Here is an 11,951-nt window from a genome sequence, read left to right on the forward strand (position 1 = left end):
TTTTTCCGTTTTTTAGTTACAGAACACTGGATTTGCTTCTTCATTTGTGTGCAGAATTCCCTTGTAAATATTCCTCTGTAAGATGCCATCTCCTGCATTCCAGTGAATTTCCCTGAGATATTTCCCACAGCAAGTTTTTTCGGTGGTAGGGGTTTATCTAGTTGTCTTACCTTTCAAAAGCTGCAGTGCCATTGCTGTTGTATTCATAAATTCCCTACAGAACTTCTCAAATTAGATTTCCTTTTTTTTAACTGAGTGGAATGGACTGGTGAATTTAATTGTCCACGTGTGCAGTTGTTCATGGAGCCTTTCGTTTTGCAAGTATCGGCTTTCTCTTTGTTTTCCTTCTTTGTCTGATTCAGTAGAGACTGAGTGCTGATTGCAGAGACTCAGACATGAATTTTGTGGATTTTGGTGGTGGTGAGGTTTTCAGGCGTATTTGTCATCAGCCCAGAGGCAGTTTTGTTGCCACTCAGTCTGTCGCCTCCTCTGGCCCTGGGAATCCTGGGCGCCTTGCAGCCCCTGAGGGTCTTAGAGAATTCGCATCTGGCCAATGTCTTTGTCTTTCAAAACTCAGTTCTAGAATCATCTTCCCCAGATGCTGTCTCAGCCCAGCCAGCGAGTGAGTGCCCGCGTGCTCACGTGCAGCGTCTCTAGTGCCTCTGAATGCAGGTGACTCCTGAAAGGGGTAGACTGCACCCGAGCCCCCTTCTGTCCTCCGTGCCTGACACAGTGCTCGCCACAGAGTCGGCACTCGGTGAATTGAAGTTTGTCTTAACACCACTAGCAATTATACGTAAAAAATGCTGCTGCTGGGTGTTGCAGTGGAACAAGGGCGAGGTCAGCTCGTGTATATATGTGTATAAACGTCTGGACTGTGTCGCGTGTTTGTCCGTTTTGGAGGCAGCAGGGAGCAGGGTCCTAGGTTACCAGAGTGATGCCTTCTTAACCACATTCCAGGGGTTACACTGCACTGAGCACTTGCCCTGAGATAACACAGGCTCAGTTATTAGTCCCGTTTTACAGACGGTGAAATCCATTTACTTTCTAGTCACGCTCAAGGCAAAACTGTTGTGGCCATAGTTGGACAGCCCCGTCTCCCTCTGTGCCGAGACTGTCTTCCCTCACAGAAGTGGCCGTTACCTGTGGTGCTGGGGCGAAGCCTTTGCTGACGTGGAGCGATCACCCGCTCAGTTTGTGTTAAGTCCGTGTTTCCTCTCTCTCCACGGTGCAGCCTGGGCAGGCCAGGCTTTCTGTGCCTCGGATTCCTCACCTGTAAAACAGGACCAGTAATGCTCCCTGTCAGTGGGTTGCACAAGGATGAAAAGAATTAGGGTCCACCCTGTGCCTGAGGTATTATGGAAGGCAGTGCACACCTGTGACCGTCTGGTGGCCAGGCAGGAGGAGTGGGACATTCTAGTAGGCGCAAAGATGTGACCACACACAAAAGCTGCTGGATGGCTTTGTCTTTACTGATAGATAAGAATGAGAGAAAGCAACCTAAATCCAGTATTCTAGTTACTCATCTGATGTTTCCATATATGTATATCTGAATGTTACACAGATTGTTTGCAGCCATTAAAGTTTGTGCTATGTGTGAATGTTTAATGTCACAGGGGACAAACCGCATATCAAGTTTAAAAGACAGCCACCAGAATAAAAGAATACTGAGTATGGTTCATTGTGTTTTTATCATAATATATGTAAGCATAGATGAAAGATCGGAAACATTAAAATGTGAACTGTTTCTATCTCAGGCAAACTTTTGGATAATTTTTCATCTTTTGTGTTCTTCTGTAATTAAAAGTCTTCTTTGAAGTATAGTAATAGCTGGTTTCTAGGGTCATTGTGAGGACGGGAGAATTCTCTTAGGCACTTACAGGGCCTGACCTTGCACATCTAACAAGCAGTTGGTTGATGATTCTCTTATAAGCCAGTAAGAAGTGCTTGGGGCTTCCCTGGTGGCTCAGTGGTAAAGAACCTGCCTGCAATGCAGAAGACCCAATTCAATCCCTGGGTTGGGAAGATCCCCTGGAGAAGGGAATGGCAACCCACTCCAGTATTCTTATCTGGGAAATCTCATGGACAAAGGAGCTGGCAGACTGCGGCCCATAGAGTCGCAAGAGTCAGACAGGACTTAATGACTGGAGAACAACAGAGAATTGCTTGGGCCTTGCTCCGTACTCATCCCCATGCCGTCCTTGGGGCTCAGTCTCACCTAGGAGCTGTTTAGAAAGTGGAATCTTGTACGCCCAGCACCGACGTACCAATCAGAATGTGTTTTTAACAAGATCCCAGGTGATTCACATTCACGCGGACACGAGAGGCATAGCTGTAGGCCAGGGCCCTTGGAACGTGAACGTGCCAGAGTCACCTGGAGGGCCTGGCAAACCACTGGTCGGCCCCCCGCCCGGGTTCACATCCGGCAGGTCTCGGGTGGGACCAGAGAATGGGCACCCGTCCTGGGGGCTACTGTCTGCCTCTCTGGGGACCTCCCCTGGAGAACCTCGGGTCAGCCCTGGGGCGGGCGCCATGTGCCTGCTGCCATAGCCTCGTTTGTATGAGCTAAGACTTGTTTTTGCGTTTTTAACGGTTGAATAAAATATGCAAGTGACGTTGCACAACCTGTGAAAATTATGATCCTCAAGGTTGGTGTCCATGAATTGAAAGTGTTTCATTAGCCCAGAGCCAAACTCATCAGTTTATGGGTTGCCGTAGTTGATTTTGTGGTGTCGGGGCAGAGAGTGGAGTGTTTGCGACAGACGGTGTATGGCCTGCGAAGCAGAAGGTATTTGTTGTTGTCCAGTCACTCAATTGTGTCCACTCTTTGAGACCCCATAGCCTGCAACGCATCAGGCTTCCTTGTCCTTCACCATCTCCCCAGGTTTGCTCAAACTCATGCCTGTTGAGTCAGTGATAAGATACTCACCTTTTGGCCTTGTACAGAAAAATGTTGCCATCTATGCATGATGTTATTTAGACTATAATCTGTAAACCCCCGAAGATTCAGTGCAGAGCACATTAAAGTAAGTCTAGGAACTGTACTTGCCTATAGCCAAGTATTGAGTGTCAAGTTTAGAAATAAAGACTCCTAAAAAGAGTCCTATATCTTTAAGGTATTGATAGCACTGCCCTTAAAAACTTCTTTAATGCCTAGTTTGTTCTTAGCCGTGAAGATGAAAGTAAAGGAAAGGCTTATTTGTTACTGTGTAGGTCTCCTTTCAGTGGCTCGAAGTGTGCAGCGGTTGGTAATCGGTCATATGTGTGGCTGTGGACTCACTGGAACGAAACACGTTGTCTGTCTGCTTCACTCTCTGAGGCTGGCTGGGCCTCGCGACTGAGAGGCAGTATGCTTTTCTGAGCCTGGCAGTGGCTTCCACACACCTGTACTTCACCCCTTCCTAAGGCGAGCCCGGATAAGGCGCCGTGACCACTGTGCAGAGACCGGCACAGCCTTCGCGTGGGGCGCCTGTTCCCCCAGCCCCAGAGCACCCTTTCCCAAGCCCAGAGAAGAGGGGGCTCTGGACTGTCAGCGGCTCCAGGGCAGGCGGACAGGCCAGGGGTTGCGCGTCTCTGAAAGGGGACGAGCTCTGCTCTGTCGCCAAGCTTTGCAGCTGTTCCTGGTTTCCGTACCTGAGAGTCGTGTCTGAAAGGGGGGAATGCTGTTCTCATGAGGCTGGCCTTTTGAGGCCCCCATCTTCCCTCCTTAGCTTGGGGTACCCACCTGGGGAGTGTGTGTCTTAGGATAGAGCTGGGTTAGCAGGAATTGAAAATCAAGCACGTGGATGGTTCACTGCTTTCTTAACCTTTCCAATTACACTAGCAAACTTTGGGGGCTCAAGTGCAAGGTGGTTTTGGATGTGGCAACAACCAGTTGCCAAAAACAGATGGAGGAAGTGAAACCAAGAAACAGCGAAGCAAAAGGACTCAGAGGACTGGGGAGAAAGCAGCGCCTCGGTCAAAGAAGAGGAAGAAGGAGGACGAGGAGAGACAAGCTCTGTACTCCACCAGCGACACCTTTACCCACCTCAAACAGGTGAGTCTCCTGGAGAGCCCCTGTAAATTTCAAGGAAGTGAGACGTCAGATGCTTTTTCAGCCCTATGTAACTCTCTTGGTTGCCATCATTTCCAAAAAGTAGAGGGGTAAGAGATATCTCAACAAGGAGCCTGATAGATTTCCTGTTTGCAAGCAAATTGCACCTCCTCTGTTGGCACCCCAAATTACTTTAAAATAGCTGGATTGTCGAGATTTACTTACACTCTAAGGGAGCAGCCTCAGTACCCAGGAAAATTCTGTCCTCATTCCTTGTGACTCTGGACGCAGAGAAACGCAGGCGTTGGTCTCTCCCGTAGTAAAGTCCATCCTTAAACCTTCGTGGCTGTCGCAGAAGGTGGGAGACAGCTGCTGAGGGGGCCGCTGGGGGCACCGAGCCTCAGGTCCGCCCCGAGTCTTGCTCAGCCGCGAGAAGGAAGGTGTTTTCTTGCTAGATGCCTGGCAGCATCTCTTTAAGACAGATGAGGATAAGGCTCATTTTAAAGTATATCTCAAAAAGATCCTGTAGTCTCTCTCACTTATTCCAGCATTTTGACACTTGAAATTTGTAAGTCTTATTTTTCTCAAGCCTTATTTGGCTGAGTTGCCGTGGGTCTTAGGAAAATGGAGAAACGCTTGCTGTGTTTGCCGTGTACATCACTCTCAAATGTGTTTTTCAATAGCAGCTCTCTCTGCTCCCTCTAATGGAACCGGTCACTGGAGTGAACTTTGCCCACTTTCTTCCTTACGGCAGTGGCCCGCTTAATAGTGGGAATCGGCTTCTAGGAGCTTTTGGCAGTGCCGCCCTTGAAGGGGTTTCGGATTACTATTCTCAGTTGACCTACAAGGTATGTTTCTCTGCCCAGCTGTTGCCTTGCCTCCTCTTTTGGATACCATAGCCTAATTGGTAGAGCTGGTCTCGTTTTTCCATCTAGTTTACATCTAATCTTCCAGGTTCCATTTAAACTTGAGTTCAACTCAGAGGTTAAAACTTTACCAAGTAAAGTGTTTTCCAGTATAAACTTCTGAAATTTTTGTATAGGTCAGAATACGCGCTGTGGAAAAACATCCATTATGTGTTTCTGTGATAGGGGAAAATACTTAGTGTCTTAGAAATCTTTGTTAATTCTTAAGATGAATCCAAATTCATAGTAAATAGAATAAAAAAAAATGTAGTTAGGAATTTACCCTAAAAAATACAGTGAAAAACCCCGAAAAATATGTTAAGTCTAATAATTTAGGTACAGATTGCGACTATGCATTAATCCTTAGGCTATTAAAATAATACCAAACTAAACCATGTCTATCCTTTGGTATGGTTTTTTTTTTTTAAACAAAGTTTTATGATAGGCTCATTAAATATTCTTGACTTCACATCCAACTTGTGTAAAGCAATCTTTTTTTTTTTTTTGCAAAAGTACTTGAGAGCATCATCAGTGTCCCTGGGGCGTCTCTTCTTCAGCGTTAAAGTCCTTCTCTTGTGGTGCTCTGTGTATTATCGTGGTCCGCTTTCCTCTCCAGTTAGAACCTCTCCTGACTCTTGTAAACGCCTTCTCTTCTGATGTGGGCTGTTCTCCACACAGCCTCATCGTCTTCGTGAGCTCCTAGGTCTTTGCAACACGTTAGCCTGTGCCTTGCACTTGGTCAGCATGATGGTGTTGGTAGATCCCAACAGTTCCCGAGAGACAAATGAGTCAATGACAAAGTGGTGACAAGCAGGGAGAACTGTTTGGAGAGAACTACGTTTCTAATGGCTAAATCCGTTTAGTATTATTGCTACTCCTTTTGCTTCTTTTTGAGATTTCTGGACAATCCAGATGCTAATACCTAAGATACGAGATGCAGTTATTGGAACGGGATCTTAAATTCTCAAATTTTTGATAGAACTGGGGCATGTCTTAATTACTATTTATTGGTTGAATTTAAAGCTATCCTTCACTGGCTTTAACAGTGAAACTTGAAGTGAGTCATATAGAACTGAATGAGGCACAGTGTCAATTTGCTTCTTAATTTCAAAGCTGAGTACGCAAGCTGGGGAAAGCGAGCCTGTGGGTAGTGTGTCCAGAGGATTGTGGGTATCTGCTCCACTCAAGAGCCTCCTGGCCTGCACGTCTCTTTTTCTTCTTGGTGTGCACTTTAGGAATGAAGATGCATCTGATTACATTTCTGTAGCCTTGCTTCCCTGTGCTAAAAATTCACAGAACTAAGTTTTAGCAAGGTCGTGGCATATTTGCTCTGTAGCATATAATTTTAAAATTTTTTGGTCTCCTGCAGCAGAATAATTTAAGTAATCCTCCAACACCCCCTGCCTCTCTTCCTCCTACACCACCTCCTATGGCTTGTCAGAAGATGGCAAATGGTTTTGCAACAACTGAAGAGCTTGCTGGAAAAGCTGGCGTGTTGGTGAGCCACGAAGGTAGGAGGCCAAGCCCATGCGTGGTGCTGCACGCGGCGAGATGGCAGTCAGGTTGTGGGGTTCTTCCCGCCCATCAGTTTGGCTGAACGTACTTGGGGGTTTGTGTTTTTACTTTTCCAGTTACCAAAAACCTAGGATCTAAAGGGTTTCAGCTGCCCTTCAGACCACAAGACGACTTGCTGGCCAGAGCGATTGCTCAAGGCCCTAAGACTGTGGACGTCCCCGCCTCGCTCCCAACTCCGCCTCATAACAATCAGGAGGAATTAAGGTAGGCGTTCCTTGTTCTCAAATACTTTTTAGTTACTTCATTTATTAAAAAACGTTATTTGTGTTTGTATATAGCATAATGTGGAGAAGGAAATGGCAACCCACTCCAGTGTTCTTGCCTGGAGAATCCCAGGGACGGGGGAGCCTGGTAGGCTGCCGTCTATGGGGTCGCACGGAGTCGGACACGACTGAAGCAACTTAGCAGCAGCAGCAGCAGCATAGCATAATGTCTATAGGAAAGGCATGTAAAAACACTTAAAAGGTAAAATTTGGTGAGTAATCTTCCTCAGAATTTAACCGTTATAAAACATTCTTACGATTAAATAGAATTTGTGCATTTTTAGAAATCTCCTGATACAGGAAATTCAGCAAATAATCAAATAGACAAGAAAGCAGTGGGCCATGCACAATATTCCATGAACAATATTTCAAAGGTCATTGTCCAAGGTGAAGTTCCTTTGCTTTATTAATGAGAAAGCTGTGGGCCGACTGGGAGGCCTTGTCCAGAGTTAGGATCCAGGTCTCTTCCTCCTGCACTTCACTGCTGGGTTTGTGCAAGTTGTGAGTCAGGACCCGTGTGGTGGGCGGCTTCCTAGGTATGCGTATTTAGTGCCCACCCTGGGTTGTTGAGGGACCCTCTCCCGTCTGAAACGCTGCTTCTCCCCACATCCTTCAGCACAAAGGTGTCTGCTTGGGGACAGGCAAGACCCCAGGCTCTCGGGCTTCCCTGCCACGTTTAGCCCAGGACACACTTGCCTTCCAGCCCCAGTTGCCTTGGTAACCTTTAGCTTCTGGTCTAGCCTCTTCTGTTTTTTTCACCTTAACTTTATTCATTAAGAAAAATACAGGCCTCTGAAGCCCAAGGCCTTCAGATTCTCACCCTTCCCCTAAGTCAGCTGCAGCCATAGGAGAGCTGTCTGCCCCGAGACTGGCCACGTGAGGGACTCACTTGCCCCTCTGCCTGCACACATGTCACTGGTCTCGCTGATCTGGGACCCTGCAGGGCTGCGAGCCTTCTTTCTGTGCTGAGTTACAGATGGAACATCTTCCTCCTCTGGCAGGTCTTTAAACTTGGATGCTAAAGCTTTAGTCAGAAGACATGTACATTTCAGTTACTTTATAGTTCAACACATTTCTTATTTTTTCCAAGGGATTTCCTATTTGGCCTGAACTGAATCTGTGGCTTCTTGTGTTGCCATCACTGTGCACTCACAGTGAGGTCACAGGCATGACAGGCGGGGCCACTGCGGGAAGCCCCCGCGGTGGATGTGCCCATATGTCACACGTGTTTCCCCCCCCTCAGGATGCAGGAGCATGGGGCAGAGCGGGACAGCCCCGACAGCTTTGTCCCCTCGTCCTCCCCTGAGAGCGTGGTCGGGATGGAAGTGAGCAGGTACCCGGACCTGTCGCTAGTCAAAGAGGAGCCCCCGGAGCCTGTGCCGTCCCCCATCATCCCCATCCTTCCCAGCAACGCCGGCAGAGGTAAGGGCACCCGGCATGGGGCAGGGCTGGCTACTGCTTGAATCTAGAAAAGGCTTAACACACAGCTTGTCCTTGCTGTTTTTTTAAGGCTTGGAATCCAGAAGGAATGATATCAAAACTGAGCCAGGCACTTTATTTTTCACGTCACCTTTTGGCTCGTCCCCAAATGGTCCCAGGTCGGGTCTGATATCTGTGGCGATCACCCTGCACCCTACAGCTGCTGAGGTAAGGGTGCACTGGCTGCTTGACACTGTAGAAGAGCACCAGGCGAGGGCCAGCCGAGCCTCCCTTCACACGCCTGCTGCTCCGAGCGCAACAAACCAATCTCAGCCGAAGCCGAGACAGAAAGGGCGGAGTGGAGTCAGAGCTCGCGTTGTTTTACTAGAGAATGTATAGACAGAGCACTCCTTAGAGAGAGAGAGGGTGTGTGTGTGTGTGTGCGGAGCACTCCTTAGAATGTGTGTGTATGTATGCGGAGCACTCCTTAGTGTATGCGTGTACGCGGAGCATTCCTTAGAGTGTGTGTGTGTGTGTATGCGCGGAGTACTCCTTAGAGAGTGTATGCGTGTACGCGGAGCACTCCTTAGTATATGCGTGTACGTGGAGCACTCCTTAGAGTGTGTGTGTGTGCGGAGCACTCCTTAGAATGTGTGTGTATGTATGCGGAGCACTCCTTAGAGAGTATATGTGTGTACGTGGAGCACTCCTTAGAGAGTGTGTATGTGGGTATGCGGAGCACTCCTTAGAATGTGTGTGTGTGTATGCAGAGTAGTCCTTAGGGTATGCGTGTACGCAGAGCACTCCTTAGAATGTGTGCGTGTACGCGGAGCACTCCTTAGAGTGTGTGTGTGTATGTACGCGGAGCAGTCCTTAGAGAGTGTCTCTGTGTGTACGCGGAGCACTCCTTAGTGTATGCGTGTACGCGGAGCACTCCTTAGTGTATGCGTGTATGTGGAGCACTCCTTAGAGTGTGTATGTGTGTACGCGGAGCACTCTTTAGAGAGCAACCTTTTGATGACTGTTTTCGCACAGACAGTTAAGCAGTGAGGAACTTTATCATCAGCTGTGAACGTGTTCCAGTTCCCGTATCAGACATTAGTACATTGCTGAGGACTCTGTTAATTCTTGAAGGCGTGTTGTTGGCAGCCAGGCTTGTAGTCACTGACGGGGTGTTTCGGTTGTCCACAGAACACAGTGGCTTGTTCTTGTAGATTAGGGCAGACTTCCGCCAGAGCTGCAAGACTCCACTTGAAGGAAGCTTCTGACCAGCTGCAGAAACCATGGCAAGGCTTATTATTAGCTCATTGCTCGTGCTAAACGTCTAAAACAGTCTAGCGCTCTGATGGACACTTAGCGTTGGTCGGAGCCCCTGTGCGAGGGCCTCTGTTTATGAGAGCCTTGTTTGGACTCTGAGACTCTCGGGTCTAGTAAGAATGGCCGGGTTGCTTGCAGTGCGTGCGCTTGTCCCGGCGTGCGTGTTCCCCGGTGTCCTCTGTTCCTCTGGGCGGTAACGTAGCGTTTGCCTTTGTTCTAGAACATTAGCAGTGTTGTGGCTGCATTTTCCGACCTCCTCCATGTTCGGATTCCTAACAGCTACGAGGTTAGTAATGCTCCAGATGTTCCATCCGTGGGTTTGGTCAGTAGCCACAGAGTAAACCCAGGTTTGGAGTATCGACAGCGTGTATTTCTTCGTGGGCCTCCACCAGGATCTGCGCGCCCTCCCAGGCTAGCCAGCTCTTTGCACCTGAAGCAGCCTAGCACGCCGCTCCCTCCGGCAGGCAACGGTGAGCTGGTTTACGTGTCACTAACTCGAAACGCTTTTGACGCCAAAGTCACGCGCCTCCTCTACAGTCTCACTTCGGTCTCAGCGATTAACAGGTCACACGCCGGCCCCGGTCCTTGGTGGATTAACCCCCGTGTGTTCTGTCTTCTGTGGTGACCTGACCTGCGGTGCCTGGGGATGCATTAGAGCCTGCATCAGCGGGGCACTGACTGTGCACCCCCAGACCTGTTCACCCCCCTGCCCACTTCACCTGCGTCCAGGGGGCAGATAGGCTGTCCCACCTGTGTCCTTTCCCTTCTCTTCCACGCCGTCTCCAGGCCCTTCTCTGCCGCAGGCATTATTCCCGCTGCCAAGAGGGGTGGCCCTTGCCTCAGCCGTGCGAGGCCCCCCTCCCTGGCCTTGCCTTGTGTCCCTCGTCTCTTCACTCACCGGGCTCCTGCGTCTCGTTCATGCTCACCTGCTGCCTGAGCCCAGCCGCGCTCGGGCCTCACTGGGAGAGGCTGAGTCCTCAGCTCCGGCCACTCAGTCACTCCGGTCCGCCCTGCTTCTCCCCGTGAACCTCCACGCCACACGAGTGTTGTGCTCTGCAGGGACCTCGGGCCTTCTAATCCGGGTCCTGACCTAGTTTTTATCTTGGTCCCGGAATCTCTCTGTCTCTCTGACTTTCCTGTTGCACTCACATGAGACTCTGGTGCGTGAGCCTCTTCACCTTCCATGAGACATTTCGTGTCATCGTCACCTTCAAGCAGAAGCACTCTCCCTCCCAACTCACTTCACACGTAGACTGGAGATGACACGCGTGTGTCCGGGGTTCACATGTAGGCTGGAGATGACACGTGTCCGGGGTTCACACGTAGACCGGAGATGACACGCGTGTCCCAGGTTCCTTCTGCGCTTCTCCCAGCCCCGTGTCCAGCCATGTGAGGAGAGCTTCCTTTCCTTGTCCCCCAGTGTCCTGCACAGAACAGATGCCCCGCAACCACTGCCTAGGAGACGGCTCCCAGGGAACAACGGGAGCAGCGTGCTGCGCACCGTGCCCGGCAGATGGGCACAGTGCCGCTGTGCAGCCGGCTGCTGCTCGGTGCTTGTCACTGACACGAGCACTCTGTCCCCAGGTCTCTCTGGATACAAGGATGCCGGTCTCGGCATCTCAGAGAGCGCGGCGCTCAGGCCCCAGTGGTGCTGTCACTGCAAGGTGGTCATTCTGGGCAGCGGCGTGAGGAAGTCGGTCAGAGATCTGGCCTTCGTGAGCAAGGTACTCGGGTGTTCCCTCCCTGACCTGCTGTGTCCTTGGCGCTGCCCCTCTCCCGTGTCCAGAGGAGCCCGTTGATGGGCCCGTGGGTGCCTCCTTCTGGAAGTGGCGTTGGCACGTCTGATGTGCTTGCAGCTGCAACAGCCTGTTCTGTAGGATCCTAGCAGAGGCACTTACTTTTAAATAGAGTGAAATATGGAGAGTTTGTTAATGTGTTTTCCCTGTGGCTAAATTATTCTATGCTAAATATTGGCTTGTAGTTACTTTTTTGCTACATTTAAGAACAGCAGCAGACACTGCTCTGTGTGGATCCCCTCTCTGTTGAGTTTTGACTTGTTGAGCTGCCACACCCTTCTCTTTGCTTTTCAGGGTTCCCGAGACGGCCCCAGCAGAGTGGAGAGGGACATTGTCTTCTGTAGTAACAACTGCTTTATTCTCTATTCATCAACTGCACAAGCAAAAAACTCAGAAAGCAAGGTGAGATGCAGACTGTCTCAGTCCGAATCTAACTTTTTAACAAGCAGTAGTGCCCGGTGTAATAAAATTCAAGCTAAGTGCCAAATAAATTTAGACTGCAAAATATACGAGCCTCGAAGAGAGAAGTTGTTTTTTTCACCAGATAGTTGCTTATGTCAGTGTACAGCGCTGCCTGCTGCTGGATTTTTGGTGAGGCTTGTCTTTTTAAGAATGTGGCTGGGTGGGGGGGACTTGCGGGGTT

The 11,951-nt window shown here is 49.5% G+C and overlaps 1 protein-coding gene across 1 annotated transcript in view; it reads left to right on the forward strand.

Annotated features, from left to right (window-relative positions):
- KMT2C (lysine (K)-specific methyltransferase 2C) overlaps nucleotides 1–11,951 on the forward strand; it is a 179,156-nt gene that overhangs the window by 155,419 nt on the left and 11,786 nt on the right. Inside the window, exons 44-51 of the mRNA XM_010857354.1 lie at nucleotides 3,824–4,036; nucleotides 6,308–6,449; nucleotides 6,570–6,717; nucleotides 8,020–8,198; nucleotides 8,287–8,423; nucleotides 9,733–9,982; nucleotides 11,097–11,236; nucleotides 11,603–11,710. Coding sequence (XP_010855656.1) covers nucleotides 3,824–4,036; nucleotides 6,308–6,449; nucleotides 6,570–6,717; nucleotides 8,020–8,198; nucleotides 8,287–8,423; nucleotides 9,733–9,982; nucleotides 11,097–11,236; nucleotides 11,603–11,710 — 1,317 coding nt within the window. The remainder of the gene's footprint in view (nucleotides 1–3,823; nucleotides 4,037–6,307; nucleotides 6,450–6,569; nucleotides 6,718–8,019; nucleotides 8,199–8,286; nucleotides 8,424–9,732; nucleotides 9,983–11,096; nucleotides 11,237–11,602; nucleotides 11,711–11,951) is intronic.

The sequence above is a fragment of the Bison bison genome, unplaced genomic scaffold (genome assembly GCF_000754665.1).
Source record: "Bison bison bison isolate TAMUID 2011002044 unplaced genomic scaffold, Bison_UMD1.0 scf7180017864379, whole genome shotgun sequence".
Classification (NCBI taxonomy): domain Eukaryota; kingdom Metazoa; phylum Chordata; class Mammalia; order Artiodactyla; family Bovidae; genus Bison; species Bison bison.